The sequence below is a fragment of the Mytilus californianus genome, unplaced genomic scaffold (genome assembly GCF_021869535.1).
Source record: "Mytilus californianus isolate M0D057914Y unplaced genomic scaffold, xbMytCali1.0.p SCAF_1, whole genome shotgun sequence".
NCBI classification, from domain to species: Eukaryota; Metazoa; Mollusca; class Bivalvia; order Mytilida; family Mytilidae; genus Mytilus; species Mytilus californianus.
The window spans coordinates 33,939,179-33,964,254 of NW_026262581.1; the positions used below are offsets into that span (position 1 = coordinate 33,939,179).

Consider the following 25,076-nt stretch of genomic DNA (forward strand, 5'->3'; position numbering starts at 1 on the left):
TTATTAGTATAGAAAGGGTCAATAAAGACACTTTCTATTGTGCCCATAGGAAGGGGTCATATCAGCAGGTGATGTTATAAGTAAAGAAAGGGTCAATAGAGACACTTTCTATTGTGCCTATAGGAAGGGGTAAAGTCAGCAGGTGACGTTATTAGTATAGAAAGGGTCAATAAAGACACTTTCTATTGTGCCCATAGGAAGGGGTCATATCATCAGGTGATGTTATAAGTAAAGAAAGGGTCAATAGAGACACTTTCTATTGTGCCTATAGGAAGGGGTCATAACAGCAGGTGACGTTATAAGTAGAGAAAGGGTCAATAGAGACACTTTCTATGATGCCTTTAGAAAGGGGTCATATCAGCAGGTGATGTGATAAGTAAAGAAAGGGTCAATAGAGACACTTTCTATTGTTCCTAAAGGAAGGGGTCATATCGGCAGGTGATGTTATAAGTAAAGAAAGGGTCAATAGAGACACTTTTTATTGTGCCTATAGGAAGGAGTCATACCAGCAGGTGATGTTATAAGTAAAGAAAGGGTCAATAGAGACACTTTCTATGATGCCTATAGGAAGGGGTCACATCGGCAGGTGATGTTATAAGTAAAGAAAGGGTCAATAGAGACACTTTCTATTGTGCATATAGGAAGGGTTCATATCAGCAGGTGATGTTATAAGTAAAGAAAGGGTCAATAGAGACACTTTCTATGTTGCCTTTAGAAAGGGGTCATATCGGCAGGTGATGTTATAAGTAATGAAAGGGTCAATAGAGACACTTTCTATTGTGTCTATAGGAAGGAGTCATATCAGCAGGTGATGTTATAAGTAATGAAAAGGTCAATAGAGACACTTTCTATTGTGCATATAGGAAGGGGTCATATCAGCAGGTGATGTTATAAGTAAAGAAAGGGTCAATAGAGACACTTTCTATGATGCCTATAGGAAGGGGTCATATCAGCAGGTGATGTTATAAGTAAAGAAAGGGTCAATAGAGACATTTTCTATGATGCCTTTAGAAAGGGGTCATATCAGCAGGTGATGTTATAAGTAAAGAAATGGTCAAAAGAGACACTTTCTATTGTGCCTATAAGAAGGGGTCATATCAGCAGGTGATGTAATAAGTAAATAAAGGGTCAATAGAGACACTTTCTATTGCGCCTATAGGAAGGGGTCATATCAGCAGGTGATGTTATAAGTAAAGAAAAGATCAATAGAGACACTTTCTATTGTGCATATAGGAAGGGGTCATATCAGCAGGTGATGTTATAAGTAAAGAAAGGGTCAATAGAGACACTTTCTATGGTGCCTTTAAGAAGGGGTCATATCAGCAGGTGATGTTATAAGTAAAGAAAGGGTCAATAGAGACACTTTCTATGATGCCTATAGGAAGGGGTCATATCAGCAGGTGATGTTATAAGTAAAGAAAGGGTCAATAGAGACACTTTCTATTGTGCCTATAGGAAGGGGTCATATCAGCAGGTGATGTTAAAAGTAAAGAAAGGGTCAATAGAGACACTTTCTATTGTGCCTATAGGAAGGGGTCATAACAGCAGGTGATGTTAAAAGTAAAGAAAGGGTCAATAGAGACACTTTCTATTGTGCCTATAGGAAGGGGTCATAACAGCAGGTGATGTTATAATAAAGAGAGGGTCAATAGAGACACTTTCTATGATGCCTATAGGAAGATGTCGTATCAGCAGGTGATGTTATAAGTAAAGAAAGTGTCAATAGAGACACTTTCTATGGTGCCTATAGGAAGGGGTCATATCAGCAGGTGATGTTATAAGTAAAGAGAGGGTCATAAGAGACACTTTCTATTGTGCATATAGGAAGGGTTCATATCAGCAGGTGATGTTATAAGTAAAGAAAGGGTCAATAGAGACACTTTCTATGTTGCCTTTAGAAAGGGGTCGTATCAGCAGGTGATGTTATAAGTAAAGAAAGTGTCAATAGAGACACTTTCTATGGTGCCTATAGGAAGGGGTCATATCAGCAGGTGATGTTATAAGTAAAGAGAGGGTCAATAGAGACACTTTCTATTGTGCATATAGGAAGGGTTCATATCAGCAGGTGATGTTATAAGTAAAGAAAGGGTCAATAGAGACACTTTCTATGTTGCCTTTAGAAAGGGGTCATATCGGCAGGTGATGTTATAAGTAATGAAAGGGTCAATAGAGACACTTTCTATTGTGTCTATAGGAAGGAGTCATATCAGCAGGTGATGTTATAAGTAATGAAAAGGTCAATAGAGACACTTTCTATTGTGCATATAGGAAGGGGTCATATCAGCAGGTGATGTTATAAGTAAAGAAAGGGTCAATAGAGACACTTTCTATGGTGCCTATAGGAAGGGTTCATATCAGCAGGTGATGTTATAAGTAAAGAAAGGGTCAATAGAGACACTTTCTATGTTGCCTTTAGAAAGGGGTCATATCGGCAGGTGATGTTATAAGTAATGAAAGGGTCAATAGAGACACTTTCTATTGTGTCTATAGGAAGGAGTAATATCAGCAGGTGATGTTATAAGTAATGAAAAGGTCAATAGAGACACTTTCTATTGTGCATATAGGAAGGGGTCATATCAGCAGGTGATGTTATAAGTAAAGTAAGGGTCAATAGAGACACTTTCTATGATGCCTTTAGGAAGGGGTCATATCAGCAGGTGATGTTATAAGTAAAGAAAGGGTCAATAGAGACACTTCCTATTGTGCCTATAGGAAGAGGTCATATCAGCAGGTGATGTTATAAGTAAAGAAAGGGGCAATAAAGACACTTTCTATGGTGCTTTTAAGAAGGAGTCCTATCAGCAAGAGATGTCCTAAGTAAAGAAAGGAGCAATAGAGACACTTTCTATGGTACCTATAGGAAGGGATCATATCAACCGCAGATGTTATAAGTGAAGAAAGGGTCAATAGAGACACTTCCTATTGTGCCTATAGGAAGGGGTCATATCAGCAGGTGGTGTTATAAGTAAAGAAAGGGTCAATAGAGACACTTTCTATGGTGTCAGTAGGAAGTGGTCATATCAGCAGGTGATGTTATAAGTAAAGAAAGGGTCAATAGAGACACTTTCCTTGGTGCCTATAGGAAGGGGTCATATCAGCAGGTGATGTTTTAAGTAAAGAAAAGGTCAATAGAGACACTTTCTATGGTGCCTATAGGAAGGGGTCATATAAGCAGGTGATGTTATAAGTAAAGAAAGGGGCAATAGAGACACTTTCTATGGTGCCTCTAAGAAGGAGTCATTTCTATGGTGCATCTAAGAAGGAGTCATATCAGCAAGAGATGTCCTAAGTAAAGAAAGGGTCGATAGAGACACTTTCTATGGTGCCTTTAGGAAGGGATCATATCAACCGGTGATGTTATAAGTAAAGAAAGGGTCAATAGAGACACTTCCTATTGTGCCTATAGGAAGGGGTCATATCAGCAGGTGATGTTATAAGTAAAGAAAGGGGCAATAGAGACACTTTCTATGGTGCCTTTAAGAAGGAGTCATATCAGCAAGAGATGTCCTAAGTAAAGAAAGGGTCAATAGAGACACTTTTTATGGTGCCTTTAGGGAGATTTATATCTGCAGTTGATGTTATAAGTAAAGAAAGGTGACTCAGGGACAGAAAATATTATCACTTTTGTCTTTGAACCGACAGTAAAGTCCCTTATAATGTTGCTTTAGTTTTGGTCATGTTGGATGATAAATACGCAGCCACGTCTGGTAAAAAAAAAGATTTCTCATCCTTTGTCTCGTGAAGAGATAGAGTGCCAGGCTCTCTGCACGTTAAAGACCCTTGAAAGAAATCGTCCTTGAAGGGTCTGTAGTCGGGCTGTTGCAAGGCTAAATTTCAATTTCTCTATCTAGTATACCCTCATTTTCCAGTGGTAAATTTTCAAATTTCTCGACATTCATTTCGAATGAAGACCTTCCGTTTTATTCATTATTAAAATTGTTATCACCATTAGCATGCATGAAATATTTGACACTGGACGTAAAACGAACCACAATCAATAAATTTAATATTACTCTTAATATCAGTGTAAATTAAATATTCTTCTTCTACTAGTGCTATGGGGGTATATGTTGAATAATTGAAAAATGAGTAATTGATAAAGTTAATCTAGGTACACAAAGTTGAAGCAAATTAACACTAGTGATATAAAGGTTCCTACAGAAGCGTATATCGGTCACGCGTTATTTAGTAATTTCGACGTTAACTTGTGTTATTTTATGAGAATTAATGCTTTATAAGATTATAATATTGGACTATTATAAAACGGTTATGCCATGCTGCTTTAGTTTTCATTGGGTACTACTTTATAATATTAAAAACAATTTAATTTAACTGTCGATATTATTATAATTGTTACAAAAGTCTTTTATTTATTCCTGGTTATCGTCAACTAGACGCTAAAATCTCATCTTTATATTCTTATTAAGAAATATATGTAGTAATGCACAATACATTAACACATTTTAAAAGTTATACATAGTTAAATTAGTAAAGATACGCATAGTTAGGAAGTTACGATTACTACAGAACAGAAAAAACTCAAAGATGGACGCAATGATCGGGAAGCGAAATTTAAAATTATGAAGAAATTGAAAAATATATACAGAATGTGGGTTAACTGCATGTGTATCTGTCCGTGCGTCCGTCCGTAACAACATTTTTCTCAGCAACTATTCATCACAGCAAAATACTACTCAGTTTCCTACTTTCTGTTTCCCCAACTCTTTTTATTTTCGTAAATATGGAAGTTTTGATGGCATTTTCTCAGAAACTATTTCCGGCAGAAATCTAATATTAAGTAGCAAGCTTCATGATTTTTTTTACCTGTCAGTTCCCTTCCTACTTCTTATATTCCAACTGAAAATAACACAAAAATTCCGAACTCAAAGGGAAATTCAGAACGGAAAGTCCTTTATAAAATGTAAAATTAAATGCTCAAACACATCTAACGAATGGAAAACAACTGATGCCACTTTGTTATGTATGGGTTGTACTTATGGTTGAAGGCCGTACGGTGACATATAGTTAATAATTTCTGTGTCATTTGGTCTCTTCTGGAGAGTTGTCTCATTGGCAATCATACCACATCTCCTTATTTTTATTTCTACTTTCCTCAATACAAATACTAATATATTGAACAAATCTCCGTGATTTTAAAAGCTCTCACGGCGAACAAAAAACGCACATAACAATTTTAGTCTTCATTCGACTCGTATATATCGAAGTTAAACAAATAACTGACCAAAAAACCACAACAAAACTACAAATTTTAATACGGTTGTGATTGTTTTGAAACGCTATATATGCGGAGCTTCCGGGTGACTTCGTCCCCTGCCCCCTACCAGGACATTCAACGGGGGGCCTTAGGCAGCCCCCATATCCCTCGCTCTTCAGTTTGTGATTCCACTTCATTAACAAGGTAGCTACGTCCCCGATTAAATTGTTTTTAATATTATAAGTAATACCCAATGAAAACTAAAGCAACATTACAATTAATAATGGCATAATCGTTTTATAATAGTCCAATATTATCATCTTATAAAGCATTAATTCTCATAAAATAACACAAGTTAACAATTATAATAATATCAACAGTTTAATTAAATTTGTTTAATATTATAAAGTAACACCAAAAGAAAACTAAAGCAACACTATAATTAAGAACGACATATTTGTTATATAATATTCCTATATTTTCATCTTTTAAGGCATTAATTATCGTAAAATAACACAAGTTTACATCGAAATTACTAATAACGCTTGACCGGTATACGCTTCCGTAGGTACCTCTATCAAAATATATGTGATTAAAATAAGTAATAAAATTGTATGTGTTTATACAAATTAGAAAATACATTTACACCATGATTACATGGAAAGTATAAGGATACCCTACATGTATCATGATAATCATGATCATCATAAATGTAGTCAAATTTCAAAATGACTACCTCCCCCTTTTTACCCCTGGTAAATTACTGAAATATATCGTTTTGCATTAATCATAAAATCATTGTGAAATTATATTAATTGTATGCTTAACCTCTATTAGTGGTGTCCAAACAATAATATTTTAAGAAAAAAAATAACCTAACAGTCATATAAGTTATTTTTCTGCTACATGTATAAGTTTAAATAATTTCATTTCACTATTTTTTTTTAACTTTGCAAGATTAATAAATTATTGTTTTCCAAATTAATATATGTATTCAAGGATTTGTATAGTACGACTTACAAATCGTTGATGTATTCTTATTTTGAACTATAAAAAAAGGCAAAATGTTCAACAGTGTATTCAAAATTATACAAACCATTTAAATTATACTTTCCTGCGATTTTACATGATTAATTTCTAGCTGTTATTTATCTTAACTTAATTAATAAAGTAACATGACATTAATTTTCAATTTAAAATCGGTTAATGTACAAAGGGAAGCAACTTTAGTTGTTCTACATAGGGGCAAAATTGGCAGGTTAATGGTGCAAAATCAGCAGGTGCCGTATCAGCAGGTGAGTGATTTAGACCCGTCTCATTTTTTCCATCACAAAATTCCATCATGTTTGATGGAAAATCTAGGGAAGGGTGTGTGTACTTAGCACAGCACATGCATATTTGTTAATTTTGCTTTTGGCATTTTTCATTGAATTAATCATTGTTTCTGACAACAGCTTTTAGTCTCTAACCATCTAATATTGTCGCTTTAATGGAATTTCTAACAGCATAAGTATATAAAACCTAAAGACAAGAGTGCACATGCTGAAATGTCTCGCCTGCTTTACTACCATTGATTTTATGTTGATAGCCCTAAATAAAAAGTTTTACTTTAAGTATCACATCGACTTAACATGATCCAAGAAAATGAGTTCAAGGTCAGATAAACCAAGCCAGAAATGCATGTATACCTTACAATCATTCCATGCATTGAATACAGCTGACCTATTGCTTATAGTATACAAGAAACAGACCAAACCATGAAAACTTTATATGGACCAATAAACCATGAATATGATGTCAAGGTCAGATGAACCCTGCCAGACAGACATGTCCACTTTACAATTATTTCATGGAACAAATATAGTTGATGTATTAAATATAGTATCTAAAAAACAAACTTAACCAGGAAAACATAACTTTAACCACTGAACCATGAAAATGAGGTCAAGGTCAGATGACACCTGTCAGTTGGACATGTACACCTTACAATCATTCCATACACCAAATATAGAGGACCTATTGCGTATAGTATCTGAGATATGGACTTTACCATGAAAACTTAACCTTGTTCACTGATCCATGAAGTAGGTCCAGGTCAAGTGAAAACTGCCTGACAGGCATGAGGACCATGCAAGGTACGCACATACCAAATATAGTTATCATATTCCTCACAATAAGAGAGAAATTAACATTACAAAATATCTCAATTTTTTTTTCAAGTAGTCACTGAACCATGAAAATGAGGTCAAAGACAAAGGACATATGACAGACGGAAACTTCTTAACATAAGACATCTATATACAAAGTATGAAGCATGAAATATTAAGCTTTTAAGTAGTTAGTTAACGCTGCTTCCGCCAGATCACAATCCCTATGTCAAGCTTTCTGTGACAGAAGTCGCACGCTCGACAAAAACAACAAAAAGAACATGATGATAAAAAACACTGGCAACTAAATATACTTATTATTATTAAGAGGAGATACAGAAAAATAGCAGGGAGATGTCGTCAAAAAGATAGAGTCTGAAGAATGGTACTATATATCCCAAAATGATGAAAAATATAGGCTTTATTGGCTATTTACAAGCTTCACTATGATTACTCAAGACAACATTGGATGTTCATAATGTTGTCAAATTAAAGTGCCACATGTGGAGCAGGATCTGCTAACCCTTCCAGAGCACCTGAGATCACCCCTACTTTTTGGTGGGGTTCTTGTTGCTCAGTCTTCAGTTTTCTATGTTGTGTTTTTTTAGTTGTCAATTTATTGTCAACGTATGAGTTTGAATGCCCCTTTGGTATCTTTCGTCTCTCTTGCGAAGACTCTACAAAACCTGTGTTTCACTAAACTTGATCTATGTGCAACTTCATCAATGGCCACTTTCCAACATTATATATAGACTAAAATGTAATTCATGACTAAAATTCTCTTCTTTTTTTATGGTGATTTTTTTTTTGTGAGTTTCTCTCCTATATTGAGTGACAATTTTGGTCAGCATCTTACAGATCTGTAATTGCTAATCTTTTTTGCTACCTAATGTTTCTCTATTTATAGTTTTCAAGATACTAGGCAAAATGAGTTTGCTATTCAAAGCTTCTCGTTATTTATTATAGTTTTAAAGATAATGGGCAAAAAAACTAAAAATTCTCAGTAAAGGACAATTTAACCTCCTTAAAGGAGTTGACTGAAGATTTTTAGCCATGTTGCTATATTTGTGCATCTTGTCTTGCTGATCACTTATGCTGTTATTAGTTTCTACCTATCTATTTTAGTTTTCAAGAAAAAAGGCAAAAGTAAATAAGGTAAAATTCTGCATTTAGGGCAACAACTATAAGGAAAGATCTCACAGGTTTGGTCTAAATGGTTGATGATCATTAATTTTCAAGATGTTGAGATCAATGGTTGATGGTGTTTCATGGATGTCAATATGGACTTCTAAATAAAAGAGAACATGCATCAACACTTAAGCCATTTATGGGTTCTTGGCACATGGTTATCAAAAGGGCAAGTTTACTCTTTGTGTTACAGCTCACACTCCCAGCTAGTCACATTCATGATACAAATAATTTCCACAATAGCGTAAAAATTTTGACAGTCAAGTTTGTAACTAGATTTGACTGATTCTTGGCTGCTGTTAAAGGAAGAACTTGGTAGGAATTTTTCAGGGAATCCGAAAAACTTGGCAGGTCTGTGTCATAAATGAGCACAACAGAATTTGGCTTATCACATATTATGATTAGCATGCTTGATTTCCATTCATTTTATTTTATAGCTGTGCACAAGGTTGGAAACAGCATTGCAAAAGTTGAATGTGCATTGAAATAAAATTAATTTTTGAGAAATATATTGTTAGTGCAACAATACTTGATTATGAAAGGGACCTTGTGTACACTGGTCTTTGTTGACAGTTATTAGTTTATTCATCTTTTTTTCTTTCTGTTATAGTAATGTTTGTTTTTATTGGCCTCTGTATCATATTAAAATTTTCCATAATATAATGTAATTATATTTTGATAGTTTGATTGATCACATATTTTTTCAACAGGAAAGAAAACACAATAAAAGTCAGCAAGGAAAACCCACAGGACTCAATAATGAGCAAGTTTTCAAATGAAGAGACATCTCCAAATAAAATAAGCAGAAATATGAAAGAAAAATTATGACCAAATCTGATTAAAATCATTTTATCACCAATACAGATAAACATTATCTTGTGAATTTCCCAATTTAAATCTTTGTATGTAATTACCATATAACAAAGAATTCAGTGTCTTTATCTGTAAAAAAGAATTGATAGTTCTACGCAACAACAGCAGTATAACAATAACCATTATAAATAAGTCTATCAAGGTAAAATGGAACCCATAAATCATATAACTCACAGGTCATGTATGAGTTAAGATTCTTATTTTTCTTCTGTTTTGTATGATCCTTAATCACAGTTTATTCAGTGAGTATTTGACTGGTTCAACTTCAATTATGGACAAAGGCAGATAACTCCAGTTTTAAATATTATGTTAACTATGATAATTTTTTCATTTATATTTTTGGAACAGACACCATGCAGAATTTATGTAATTTTCTTGACAACTATGGTTATACACACACACATACATAATTTTGTCACTTGTATATCTGAGTATATATTGCTAGATAAATTTCTTGAAATGTTCATGGATAGGATGTATAGAATGTTGTGCACTTTGGGTTTCTTTTCATCTCAAAGGAAGTGATAAATAGATATAAGATGATGTGGTATGAGTGCCAATGAGACAACTCTCCATCCAAGTCACAATTTGTAAAAGTAAACCATTATAGGTCAAAGTATGGCCTTCAACACAGAGCCTTGGCTCACACCGAACAGCAAGCTATAAAGGGCTCCAAAAATGTCTAAGTCTGGAAAATTGATAGCAATCAAGCCAGCCACACAATGCAATCTTTACCCCAGTATAAACAATGAGAGTTGAAAAAAAACTTTTTCTATGTAACTCAAGAAGATCTAAGGTGAGGCCCTAAATCAAGCTTCCTTGCAAAAAATTTGTCCTATTTCAATTGACTGAGTTCTATTTATGGAATCGTGTATCATAGTTTTCTTTTTCCTGTTTCTTGCAGAACAATCGCAAGATTTATACATACAACTAAAATTGACTGAATGAAAAAGTTGTAATTCCAAAATGGTTATTTAGAACAAGTATGGATGTTGTAAGTTTTCTGCAGTATATTTATAGACTTTGAGGCATTCAAATATAAAGGGAAAAACAACAAAATCTTTTATAATTTTTTTATGAAATACATGTAAAACATACATACATTTATAAGAAAAGCAAACTTTTAGAACTGGAGGTTCATTAAGTTTTAAATTCCTGGCAATTTACGATTATAAACTATCCCAAACAATAAAATATATATATTTGTTCATTGACTTCTTGACATTTCAAGATTCAGACTACTGTGTTTAATAAGCTTTTAAATCAAGCAGAAACTCAATATTTCAACCAAAATAAACAAATCCACTTTTACACAACTTAGCAAATACAAATTGTTAAGAATGTATAAATAAAGGCAGTCCTGAAATCCATAAATAATCTGAAGTAAAAAAAAGTCATGAGAAATATCAGGCCACAACAAATATTGTTTATACGATTTTCATTACAGTCTTTTGTCATTTAGACAAATTTATCAAAAAATTAAAGGAATAGAGAAGAACTCTTTTCAAGAATATTGAAACTGGAAATCATTAGTTGGTTGAAGATGAAAATCAACAAATTAATACACTGCTGAGATAATGTTTGTAAAAATTACTAAAACCGGCTTATTTATGATTCTTTAGTCTCTTTATTTGTGGTGTCTGTCTTCTCTTTTGATTTCTCTTTTTTACCAGGGGTATCTTTTATTGCTTTTACAGAAGATGTATCTTTGGTTGACTGAAAAATAAAAAATATCAGAATTGAAATTAAATATGAAATGTGGTAAGGGCTATTCCATTAAAATGTATGTAGGAGGGTAGGAAGGGACTTTCAAAATATCCCTACAATCAAGAACCATTTTTTAGATAATTTTGCATAATGGTAATAGACGCATACTGAAAAAAGACCATGACCCACATTCAATAATAAACTTCCCTTCCTACCCTCCCACATACATTTTAATGGAATAGCCCTAATGGGCTAAAGGTAGTGATTTTGTCTCTAACTCTGTTTTCATGGGAATTCATGTTAGTAGCTTTCATATTAATAAAGTAATGTCCTCATTGCTTTTTTTCATAATGGTTTTTAATTTGTTGATAATATATTTCCAAGCAGTTAAATAATTGTTAAATAATGATTAATTTTCTTCCTCAAGATATGAACCATTATAAAGAAATGTACAATATTTAAAAAATAATTCTGTGGAAAGATTTTCAAAAAATCACAATTTACAGTGAACAAATGCATATTTGTAATTGTAAATTCTATACATTCATTGACATATTTCACAAATTTTGTATTGACTATCTCTGGAATTATAAATACTACATTATCATTTTTTTATATTGAAATGCAGTTTAAGGAATTTTAATGCATACAAAATGTCATCAAATTTGAAATATCTTCCAATAAAGTATATTTTGCCTTTTCAAAGAATTGTGGATTTAATAAAAATAAGTATTCCATGAATAATTTAATAAATCCAGAGTATACAGTTTATAATATTTTGTTCACTTTTACCTTATCTTTAAAGTCTTTTAAAACTCTTCTCATGGCATAGGCATCCTCCCCATCAGCATAATATTTAGGTTCTATCTCACTTATCCTAAAAAATAAACATCATATGGTTAATTTTAAAAAGTTGAGTATAAAGCTGCCTAAATTGTTTCCTAGAAGCAATAGGTTGTGGGTTAAATTAATGGTCAAGCAAATTTAAAGATTTTAAAGCTGGTATCTGCTGCTTAAACACCAACTGTGGCATTCAGGAAGAAGAGTAATGACTAATTGCCACAGAGTCAGAAAAATGTATCAAGGTATAATGACATGTCTTCCTGCTATTTGTTAAATTTCAAACTTTGCATGTTCATCTATAGCAATGTGTGGTATATAAAAAATATATCCCTAAATATCCTTTTCTTTTTTCTGCTGCTTGATGTTAATTGCCAGTTATCATAAAATGATAATAAAAAATCTGACATAAACATGCAATTCCCCATTTCCATTCTCAATTTTAATTAAAAAGTATGATATGGTCTTGAATTATTGTAGAAATTAAATTGTCTCAGTGTTCCAGCTTGAATCTCAGGGCAGAAGGGTGCTAGTTGTCTGAAAGGGCACTTTAGCGTAATAACCCAGATTGTAAGGGCACTGTTGGACAGTGTATAAATTACCTTGAATATTGCTAGGCTCAGCTGGAGAACATTAGTTGTATTTAAACCATATTCAGAAATTAATGTGTTCTTGATGTTGGTTCCAGTAAGAATTTTTTTATCAGATTATCATACCATGAAGCAAAGCATATCATTTTGATGTTAATCTAAACAAACTTGTACATTTGGTAAGGAAAATAATCATCAGAAATTTCAATCTTTTATAACTTATACCAGTCTATAAAAATTAACAAGTAGTTTTGAAAGATGGAGTTATACATGCAAAATTGAATGTTTAATCTAATTAAATTATCTACATTTAAATTGCTTGATCAATCATATAGTATATTGTTATTAAAGTTATTTATTATCATTTCAACTGTTACAAAAAAGTATTTTTAAGTGCACACCAAAGTGCTCCTAAGTAAGGAGTTTTATAAATATAACAGGTGAGACCAGAGATGATCATATTATATTGATGCAATAATATATTGCATATATTGCAGAAGGTATAAACAGTTATTTTTTTTCTCCATCATTGTTAAAAATAAAAGCATTTGTTGAGTGCTCCTATAAAAGGAGGATTATAAGATACAAGAAGTAAAACAGGAAGTGGTGCAATCTTGTTATGTTCAAAGTACAAATTTCTTTGATTCTTCTTTAAACTTCATACTCATTATTATGAAACAAAACATTTTTACCAATTTAGTCAAAACTGTGTATGCCTTTAAAATTGTTTTAGATTTTATTTTTTATATTATGCCTAATAAAATAAAGTTTTTCAGGTGTACATGCTGTGCGTAAACATCATGTGGACATTTAATTCTGTATTAAATATCTAGTATTTGTTCAATTATCTTAAATCCACTAATTAGCAGTAAACAATCATTAACAAAGGTGATAAAACTGCCAAAGGCATTAGGTATTTAACTTAATCCCATTGTCAGTTAATTAGTGTTACCAATCAGGTAACAATTTTACCGGAAACGCAGATAGGCATGAAATTTGGAAATTTTATTTTTTTGAAAAGGCAGAGGGGTGCATTCTTTTGCTTTGGAGGGCAGAATGGCGGGGGTAAGGGCACCAAGGGCGGGCCGCCCTTCTATTTAGGGCAGGCGGGAACACTGTGTCTAGTGGTTAAGTTTTGTGGTTTGTTGAAGAAAAATAGATTTTCAGGGGATAAGTTTTAATGGTTTCAAGTATATGAAATTCATTCTCCTTTAAGATTAAATGTTTCGTTGGTTTCATTACCTCTGTCTACAAAATACATGAAAATAAAGTCCCTAACTAAAATTTGTGCTTTTTTATGTTATAAGGATGACAGTAGGTCATACATATGTCATAATCAAGTAGATTTTTTTAGACTAAAACTACATGCATATAAACACATCTTATGATTCTGAAACAAGAAAAATAATCAGTTAAAAATACAGAGAAACAGTACAAAATTAAATCATTTAATGAAACTTTCTTGATGTTTAAATTAATACATATTGGAATACCAGTAACATGATGATAATCAAATTACACAACATTTTAAGCATAACAAAATTAATTTGTTGAAGACCATGTTGCAAGTTTAGGTTTTCATGATTATTCATTTTTGTATTCAATGGATTCTTTTATTTTCGTGCATACCAATTTTTCGTGGATTAAGGAAAAAAGGTATTTTTGTGCATATTTGATTTTGCGGTTTTTCCAAATTCTGCATACATGCCTATAAAAATTTTGTACTTTGTTGACCTATTCCCAAGAAATCGAATTGATTTCCATCAAGTAATAATTTAATAATGAATCCACTGTACAAAGGGACCATATTGTACTATAGGATGCATTCATATTCCATACTTACGAAAATTTGAGTGTGTTGGTGTATAAATGTAAAGCAGCTCTGTTACTCTTCCTGACATGCAAAGAGACATACTGTGCATCGAAACATTCAACCATAGCTCTAGATGCTTGGTCCATTAGTTTCTGTGCTAAACCTAATCGTCTATGAGATCTTTTGACTGCCTGAAATTATAATTATTTTTTTTTTAAACTGAATTAATTTCTGACCATTGTTATATTTTTAAGCATAGATAAAAACTGGTACTTCTTCAATCCAACAACACTGAAAAATGAGATTCTATTTCAATGCATAAAGTATTTTGCAAAGCTTATAAAAATTATCACTTTAAAATTCTTTGTTCAAGACATATTGATCATACTGATAAGCAAACAAGTTGATAACAGTACAATTGCTTGATTCGTACCAGAAAGCATTACAAGTTATAGGTTGCATTTCTGTAAATATTGACAATGCAATTTCCCATAGGAAGTCCTTTTACGGTTAAAACTGTACCACTTTTACTATGAAGTTTTGAAAAAAATCATATTCTAGGATGGAAAGTTCATATGCACTACAATTTTTTTCAAAGGTCAAAATATAGGGCTGTGCGGCATATTTTCAACGTTTATATGCCCTGAACTTCTAAGAGTTTAAACTAACACTAAATTGCTTAACTATCCCTACTTTGACTGTAGGATTACCACAGAATTCAGTATAAACAATATGCATATGTATATTTACTGGTAACATTCCCAAGTTATGTCTCTATGAGATGAAACATAGAGATCATAACTGGGAACCAGTATGTAAACAAAATTAATTATCTATGAATATTCTATATCTCCCCAAAAAGAGGCGTGGTTTGAGAAACAGCTGTATTTACAAAGTGCAACCTATACAAACATTTATTCCAATAGAAAACTCTCTAAAAACACTTTTTCTCACATTAATACTTATTTATGAGAATTATAGCCTTAAAGAAATCACTGCATAAACTCTAAGTTTTCTTTTACTGTACATTTTATACCCCCTCCCCTGTTTCATTTTTTTTAAGAATTTGAATACAAGACTTTAATTATTGCCAGCTTACCCTATTTGCATGTTTTCTGACATGAAATGCCTAGAACCTGTTTAAAACTGTTCTGATAATATATTGAAAGCATTTCAGAATACTATAAATGTAATGTTTAGCAGTCAATCATTCAAACATTCAAGATTATATAAAGTATCCAATCCTGCCTGTGTCGCCAGTCCACATTTTACTGTATGCCTATTTGTCAATGAAAGTTTATAATTTCTGCCTCAAATGGTCAGTTTAGAATTCTTGTCACAACAGTATCATCTCTAACCATATATCTGACATAATTTAGCTAATATATGAGCTAGAAGTGTTAAAACAAAGCCATATTTGCAATAGTTGTATGTATGCAGATACCAGTCTGATGTATAAATTCACTTAAAATTTTATAGAAATGACTGCTAACATCTGATTTTTGCATAACTTCCAAGCACAGTTATTGTTTTCTATATAAAGACCTTTAAAATCATAAAATCATAGCATTTACAAGTTACATTATTTGTTTTATGACCCAGGGGTAGGCAATTTTCTCTGTTTTTTGCCCCTGGGGCCTCAAATTTCCTAAATTATTCTGCTGTTTCTAGCAATATGGAATATTTAGTACATATTCAGGATAGAACACACTATTGTAAGTTTTGTTGAGATATTTTTGTATTTCTAGCTTGTATTTTTTCTGCCGCGGTGACAAAAAAGCAGATTTAGGCGTTAATGCTTACTTTTGGGTTATCGACATGACAAAAACACTCCATCAATAATATTCAGGAAGGATCTATGAGTTTCAATGACTGCGAAGAGTAAATATAAGCACTTCTAAACAATTTAACTTACAAATATGCATATATTATGAATTTATTTTGCATTCAGGGCTTTAAGTAAACTATGCATACTGTAAACTGTCAATTTATGCTGAGTCATCATAGTTAAGGCCCAGGATTTTCTCAATCTTCATGAAATATTTATAAAACTTCATATTTGAGTTAATTTCTTTAAAATCTGTGAGATAAACCAAATTTGGTTAAATTCTGTATGTTCTCTTTTTTCACCCAATATAGGTTGTACTATGTAAATATTGACAATGCAATTTCCCATAGGAAGTCCTTTTACGGTTAAAACTGTACCACTTTTACTATGAAGTTTTGAAAAAAATCATATCCTAGAATGGAAAGTTCATATGCACTACAATTTTTTTCAAAATATAGGGCTGTGCGGCATATTTTCAACGTTTATATGCCCTGAACTTCTAAGAGTTTAAACTAACACTAAATTGCTTAACTATCCCTACCTTGACTGTAGGATTACCACAGATTTCAGTATAAACAATATGCATATGTATATTTACTGGTAACATTCCCAAGTTATGTCTCTATGAGATGAAACATAGAGATCATAACTGGGAACCAGTATGTAAACAAAATTAATTATCTATGAATATTCTATATCTCCCCAAAAGAGGCGTGGTTTGAGAAACAGCTGTATTTACAAAGTGCAACCTATAAGGTCATATTGATGCTCCCCAACATTTCAAATGTGTTCTGGTTGGAAATAGCAAATTTTTTGAACAATTTGAGACAATGTAATGGAATCTTTTTGATGGGTCATTGCCACAACAATGGAAACAATCTTGATCTGTATTGCATGGTATGTAAACAACATTGAAAACTGGAAATTAAGAGGACCCTTTTCCATGGACTGTTATTATCCAGAAACAGCGTTTACCATTTGCAGAAAATTAAGAGGCAAAACTGTAGTTACTTTAGCAATAGTGAAAATCAAAATTGACCTGCATTTTAATATGTTCCATTTAACATGTTGAAAGCAAACAATTTAACAATTATTTTGGAAAGACATCAACAAAATCGGAAATAAGTAGCAGAAATGTCAGCTGCAGATCTGTAAATGTGCAAATGTATCTAAAAATATTTCCGTTCACATTGCAACTATCCTACTTCATACGTACCAGTGATGTTATGTGACCATGTGGTACCTGGTCTTCAGGATCCTCTTCCCTAAAAAAATAATTCAAATAAAATTAATATAGATTTTAGCTGGAGAGTTCAGTATTCATTAAACTAAAATGTAGCTTAATCCCAACTTCTGTGCTTTCACCAAGTCAAGAATATGAAAATTACTTATTTGACTGACACACTGATTAACTTTTTTAACATGCTAGGTCACAAGGTAACACTCCATACTTGTTCCATAGGACATGCAACACATCATTTAAACTTCGTCTTTGATTCTACTCCTAAATGTTCTGTGCTTGACAGAGAATCAGCAAATTCCTATTTTTAAAGTTTTTGGAATTGAATCCATGAACCACATCTTATTTGTATATTGTACATAAATATAAAAACAGCCATTTAGGTGTCATAAAATAGAGGCCATTCTGTACTGCTTTGTTTTAATGTATTTCTTAAATGTATTTGAACAAACTGACATTTAACACTTACATTTTAGCTAGTACATAACCAACAATTTTACCATCTTCATCTTCTGCTACATAGGATAGCTGAAATAGAAAATTTACATATGTTTTGTATTCTCATTTTTGTAGATCTTGTATTGCTGTCAAATCAATTTGCTGTTCCCAGTTTCAACTTATTCAATATAAATTTGGAGATCACCAATTACAAATGTAATGGCCATAATTCCTCAAGAGTAATCCAAAAGATCCGGTCATTTCAGTATTTTTGTAGATATTGTGGTTGCTGATTATTTCTCGTTTCTATGCTTTATGTATGAAGCTATGGGTGCCAGCTTTAACATGTGATCCTACATTCTGGAAGTATCAATCTCATGTTTTTTTTAAATCTTGAGGAATATTGTAAATTTACAGTTAATAAACAGCTGCGCCATGAGTGCATGATACACCCTTCGCGTTTTCAAAGAATAAAGTTCAATTACTTCTCAATGTCATATCAGAAATCTATGAAAAACTAAATGGAGGTTATCCTAATAGATATAAACCAGTCCCCAAAGTTTAATGAAAATTGCTCAAGCACTTTAAAGATATTGTCCGAAAAGTGGAAAATCACCCTTTTTTATGAATAAAATCCCATAACTTGTAAACGTAAAATCTTAAATTCATAAAAATGGAAAGGGAGCTTACGTCAATAGAAATAAACAATTCACCAAAATTTCATGAAAACTGCTGAAAGCATTTTTGAGTTATTGTCCGACAACTGGAAAATCCCGCTTTTTTTAATGAGTAAACCCCATAACTCGGAAATGTAAAATCCAAAAGTTATAAGAATAGAAAGGGAGCTCATGTCAACAGATATAAACAATTCACCAAAGTTTCTTGCAAATTGGTGAAAGTGTTTTGAAGTTATTGTCCAATAAACTGAAAAATCCCCCTTTTTAATGAATAAAACTACGTAACTCGAAAACATAAAATCTAAAATTTATAAATAAGTGGCTGTCAGAGTGACAGCAAACCAGATTTTCCTGCAGAGGTCAAACCCTGAACAGTTGAGCAAGTATGATCACGACATTTAAGCTTAAAACAGCTCTGAATTTGGATTGTGATTGAATATTTGACACAGCATAGGTTTGTGACACAAAATGAATGTGGACAAAGAACTGAAAAATTTGAAATCGGACATTTACCTATTATGGTCCAAAATCTATGTACATTGTTAGAATCTGAGCATATCAAAGAACCCCAAGAATTCAAATGAAATTAAACAAAAGTTTAATTTAGGACCCTTTCAACCTCAAAAATTTTGAACCCCGATTTGGACCAACTTAAACTGGGCCCAAAATCAGAAATCTAAATATATGTTTGTTAATAGATGAACTAAGCTTAGTTTTTAAAGGAGTTCGCTTCATCAAAAAAAAATATATATATAACATTCAGAAAATAAGTTTATACAGAATAACAAACAAACCTACCACCAAATTCTTCAAACAATTTACCAAAGAAAAGAAAAAAAAATAAATCCAAAATGTCATTTATCATTAATACAATATCTATTAAGAATATATAGGACTTATCTATTATTATCTTCAAAATGTCTAATAATGAACAGTAAATTTCATACTTTATTTATACTGTCCTACAGATTTTATCATCATCAAAACACTTAGGAAACAGAAAATTTTCAAATAAATCTGTCACTCCAATTATAATTGTATGATAAGAAATTCACCAGATGTTTTGTTATCTAATTACAGGTGAAAATTATTTTAAAAAACTTACAGTCATGGGTACTACTTGTACAAGTATTTTTTATTTACTTGAAGAAGTAAATATTTATATACTTATATAAGTAAACTTGTAGGATACTTATATACTGGTATGTGTGTTTTATTTACTTGTATAGGTAAATTATTTTTTGGCTAAGTTATGTCCCTTAGACATTCAGATTTTTTTACTTGTACAAGTAAAAAAGTCATCCTATCTTCTTTTCTTGAATTCTTAGGATTTCTTTGCTCCAATAGAATTTTTAATTGTCTGTCCTTTGCAGATGTCTTTACTAATGATTTAAGTGTAATTTCATGGACAATGAAAATCTCATTTGTCTGTTATCTTCAGAAGACTGCTCATTTACATGCCCCCAAGGGGCAATTTTTGAAGGCCTTGCGCAAATACTTAAGATCTTTGCGCAATCAGTTTCTTTGTTGAATTAATGAGATGAAACATTGAACTCTAATAAAAAATTATGAGCTAACCTGAGAAAAATTGTTAAAGGCATGTTTTTACATCTCAAAACTTGAGCATTTTTGTGGTATTGTAAAAAAAAATTACTTACATGTATACAAGTAAATTTTTGAGAAAATAAAGGGGAGATTATTCAAACATTATAATTAACTTATATAAGTATATTATTATTTACTTCTTCAAGTAAATAAAAATTACTTGTACAAGTAGTACCCCTGACTGACTTAGTGTAATCAAACCTTATATATATAATTAATAGTTCCCAATATTTTCTCTTTCATTTGTCACAAACTAATATAGATCTACAACTTATCTATCAATGTCAACAATTTTATCTACACAATCATGACAATGTAATGACTAATGTAATGAAATATATCCTTTAATAAAAATAGCTTATTATCTAATGAAAATGATATTTGCAAATCACAATTTCTGTTCAAAGGGAAAAAACTCAATTGCAATCATATAATAAATATTAATTTTTAACTACTAAAAGGTTCGACAAATCAACAACGAGAAAAGCTAAAATTGTGAAAATTGAACTTAACCTTCATTTTCACAGGAAACAGTATATCTAAATTTGAAAAGATTTCGTCAAAGCGTTTTCATGTTAATGAACGGACACTGTTTGGCAGCCACCTGCCCGCCCGCCTGCTCGCCCGCTGTACATCCCCAAATCAATAACCGATTATTCCTACGAAAATCTGGTTAAAAATGATAGGGAGCTCACGTCAATAGATATAAACAATTCACCAAAGTTTCATGCAAATTGGTTTAAGCTATTTTTTTAGTTAACATGGTTAATGTCGGACATTTTGACAATTGACAGACGGATAAAAGTATACCATAATACGTTCCGTAAACGGGCGTTTGAAAATGTGGGTAATTTCATGACTGCAGGTTCTGAAACTATAGCAAGAATTTATCCAATGCTGTTGTTGATAAACAAACAAAAAATGAGAAATTGATCAAGGATATTATAATTTTATGCAAGTAAGAGGCTCCTGGTCCTCAGAGCCTGAATTACTCACCTACATGTATAAAAAAAATATTATGTATTGCTGATAATTTTTTATGCTTACAGTTTCTACCTTTCTATTAGTTTTTAAAATGATAGATAAAAACTCATTTAAGGAGTCAGGCCAAAAAATAAAATACACGTGTTTCCGCTAACGTGCTGAAAAAAATTGGGTAGGTAGGTAGGTAGGCAATATCATTTTATTTTACAAACATTTTTTAGCTGGTTACTACTAGGGAATCAGACTTTTAACAGTGCTTGTACCAAAATGGCATAAAAAGTGCTAGGGTAGGCACTAAAAATTAGGGTAGGTAGGGTTAGCGGAAATAGATGCATTTTTTTATTTGGCCTCACCGACGATTTAAGTCATTAAACATGTTAAAGCAATTTTGTAGATCTTGCAAGGCTAATAATATTTTTGCTATTTATAGTTTCTACTTTTATATATTTAATTATGATTTTGATTCAGTCATAAAGCATTTTAGGGGTGATTTGCTGAATGTGAATGCTAGTGACGGTTAGAAAATCTCTTTGAAATTCCTCTCTGCATCTTAGAAACTTTATCACAGAGTTGTAAATCTGAACATTATCACCACAAATCACCAGCAAGCACAGTTAATCACTCCACACCAGAAAGTGGTTTCTTACTGAAATTCCTTGTATATGTAATGAATTAATCAGATATATAATACACTACTCAGTGTTCTTTTTTGTACCTTCAGCTGGAAGAGTTAAAAAATTGTCATGATAGTTACATGTATGTATCATTACGCAGGCAATTGCACTACTTGTCGGTTCCCATGGGGAACTCTTTAGAATGACTTTCAACGACAAGCTTTGAAATGCTATACATGTATACTTTTTTTTTCAGATATTCAATTCATATCAATTACCTGTGGCCAAGATAATCCATGGTAAAAATAATATTTCATCTGATAATTCTCAGGTAAACATAACAGATTACAATGCTGCATATTCATCAAATCTTCCGGCTGAAAAAAAGACAAGAAACTATTTAGCATGTTTAGTGAACAATTACTTGATATCCCTCAGGTCTTTACAACAGTAATCAAGAGGAACCTTTTGGATTATAATGCAATAGGGTGTATGCAGTTACAAGCAATTGAATATAATTTCTATAAGTTTAACATAATGGTGGCTAGTGAGGCCAAAACAAATTTTGACTACATCTTTCAATCAATGGTGTGTACAAACTACTAAAAAACCTAAATCCAAACAAGGCAGCTGGGCCAGATAATATAACACCACGAGTCTTGAAGGAACTTGCATTACATATACATGATATAGCACCAATCCTGACAACAATATTCCGCTGCTCATATCATACAAGCAAAGTGCCAAGTATTTGGGAATCAGCAAACATCAGTCCAGTGTACACAAAGGGGAGAAATACGATCCGATAAATTATAGGCTAGTCTCTCTCACCTTCATATCATGGTAACTAATGGAGCATATTATAACTAGCCATATAATGTGTCATGCTGATACACACAACATCATGTATCCACTTTAACATGGGTTTCAAAGGAGATTATCATGTGAATCTCAACTAATTGAATTTATTGATGATGTAACTAGCAACTTAGATCAAGGAAAACAAACAGATTGTCTCATAATGGACTTTTCCAAGACATTAGGTAAAGTTAGTCATAGCCTCTTCATCCACAAACTGAAGCATTATGAGATAACCGGTAAAACAAATGAGTGGATTAACAACTTCCTTAGTGATAGAACACAGTCAGAAGTAGTGGAGGGTGAAACATCAACTTCCATACCTGCAGAGTCCAACGTACCACAAGGATCCGTCCTGGGACCTAACCTTTTTTTGTTTTATATAAACGACATGCCCCAGGCAATCAACTGTATGACTGTTTGATGATGAAACTAATGCTTATGTCACAATCTCATCCAATGCAGATGCTACAAACTTACAAAAGGACATTGACCAACTCGCTGTATGGGAAACAACATGGCTTATGAAGTTCCATCCTGACAAATGTAATGTACTCACCATCTCCAAGAAGCGAACTCTATCTAAGTACAATTACACATCACATGGCCATAACCTTGAACATGTAACATCAGCTAAATACCTGGGATGCACTATTTCATCAAATCTTAAATGGGGGAAACACATAACATGCATAAGCTGACAGGGTTTTTCTGGGTAATTCGGGAAAAAGGACCCTGGCCAGTTTTGGGAATTTTTAACGCGATTATATATATATATATTTATTCAAGATAAAAAGGCATGAATTTGACATATACAAAATATTACAAAGACACAGATACAGCACTAGACATAGTTTATAGACACTAAAATGATATACATGTTTACTAAAAATTTTAAATTAAGAAATAAAAAATAAAATTATGAAAAATGTTCATGATATTTTGATAATATGATTAGACTAGATTAAAAAAAATTTAACTTGACTAGATTTTACACTGTAGCCTAATATCTTAGGATGACCCACAAAAGTTAGTAAAACTTATTTCCAGTGGGGTCCTTTTATAACGAGACTTCCAGTTTACACCAAGGGTTGACACATAGATTTTCAATGAAATTTGGAAAATAACAGGTTTATCTGATGTGAGTTTTAGTGTGTTCATTAAAAATAATCTTTTTAGGTGAACAGTCAGGGATATAACTCTATAGGGTTACTATTGACAGAACGTCTAGTGCCTGTGGATAAAACAAACACTTTATTCATCATTTCGACTAAATCAATAATCTAAAAAAACTAATTCGAGATTTGTCGTTCAAATTCTTGCTTACTCTTGCACATCGTATATTCATTTTTTCTTCTTCTTGAATGTGTAATTGCTCTGAATAAATGCTAAAATAGCTGTAATATCTGTGTATTTTCTCGAAGGCGATCACAAAAACATGCTGTCGTAAATTGGATGCGAATGCCGTTAACCGGTCGTCGTAATACAATAGTCGTAATCTATGGTGCGCTGTTCGTGTTATTTTAAAGATATATGACACATGTTTGCATATGCACCAAGTACAATTTGAATATAGATAATTGACAAAGCTTCTATTTCGATCAATTTAACATTATTTCAACTCCCTTCCTCGCCAACGTATTTACCCTTTTGGTATTTGGCAGAATTTTGTCTCCGAATGACCCTATATATATCTGTCTCCCAATAACCTTCTGACGTCAAGCAACAATCACTTTTTAATTATGACGTCAATTTTTTTAAATTGTGATGTCAGATTTTACGGGAACGTTTGTGATTTTAAGAAATGGCGGACAAATTTGCATACAAGTGTAACCATCGATAGGCTATTATATCTATGCTGAAACTTATAACTATTGCTCCCAGTTTAAATAACAGTATGGTAAAAAATCAGTCTGAATGTATATATATCAAAGGCTTCTACTTCTACTTCTGCTTTGTAGTGACCGCCTTCAACACGTTTATGTCACTTGTACTGCAGCCATTGGCTTATTACAAGTAGCAAGAGGAAAAGCAGTACTTATATTAATTCAAACTATTATACTTATTTAGAAATACTAAAAATTAACTTACATTGCTCCTTCTATGTTCTTTCACTAGCTTGTCTACAATCAATAAATCACAAGATTGACATTATCTTTCTGTTGTTTGTACTTCATTTTATTCTTATTGTCGGTAATATTGAACCAGACCCTGGTCCAGATGAAAATAACATATCGAGTACACCCTCTAGTGTTAGATTTAGTGAAATCGATAAATCCATATCAATATGTAATTTAAATATCCGTAGTATTAGAAACAAATTAGAATTCTTAAATAATTTCACTGACGAATTTGATGTCCTAGCTGTAACAGAAACACATTTAGATCCTAGAGTATCTGAAGATCAATTAAAACTAAACTAGATTCCTCCAATAACATTATAAGGAAAGATCGAAACA

At 32.2% G+C, this 25,076-nt stretch overlaps 1 protein-coding gene across 1 annotated transcript; it reads right to left on the reverse strand.

Moving 5' to 3' along the window:
• Positions 1-10,471: 10,471 nt before the first annotated feature.
• On the reverse strand, positions 10,472-24,109 carry LOC127719377 (N-alpha-acetyltransferase 11-like). The gene is made up of 7 exons (XM_052225483.1): positions 23,945-24,109; positions 22,038-22,136; positions 17,911-17,969; positions 17,418-17,466; positions 14,404-14,564; positions 11,923-12,007; positions 10,472-11,139 (listed from the first exon to the last, which is right to left on the reverse strand). Exons 1-7 carry the CDS (start codon positions 23,963-23,965, stop codon positions 11,032-11,034), a joined length of 582 nt encoding a protein of 193 aa, XP_052081443.1. The 5' UTR covers positions 23,966-24,109; the 3' UTR covers positions 10,472-11,031.
• Positions 24,110-25,076: the final 967 nt, after the last annotated feature.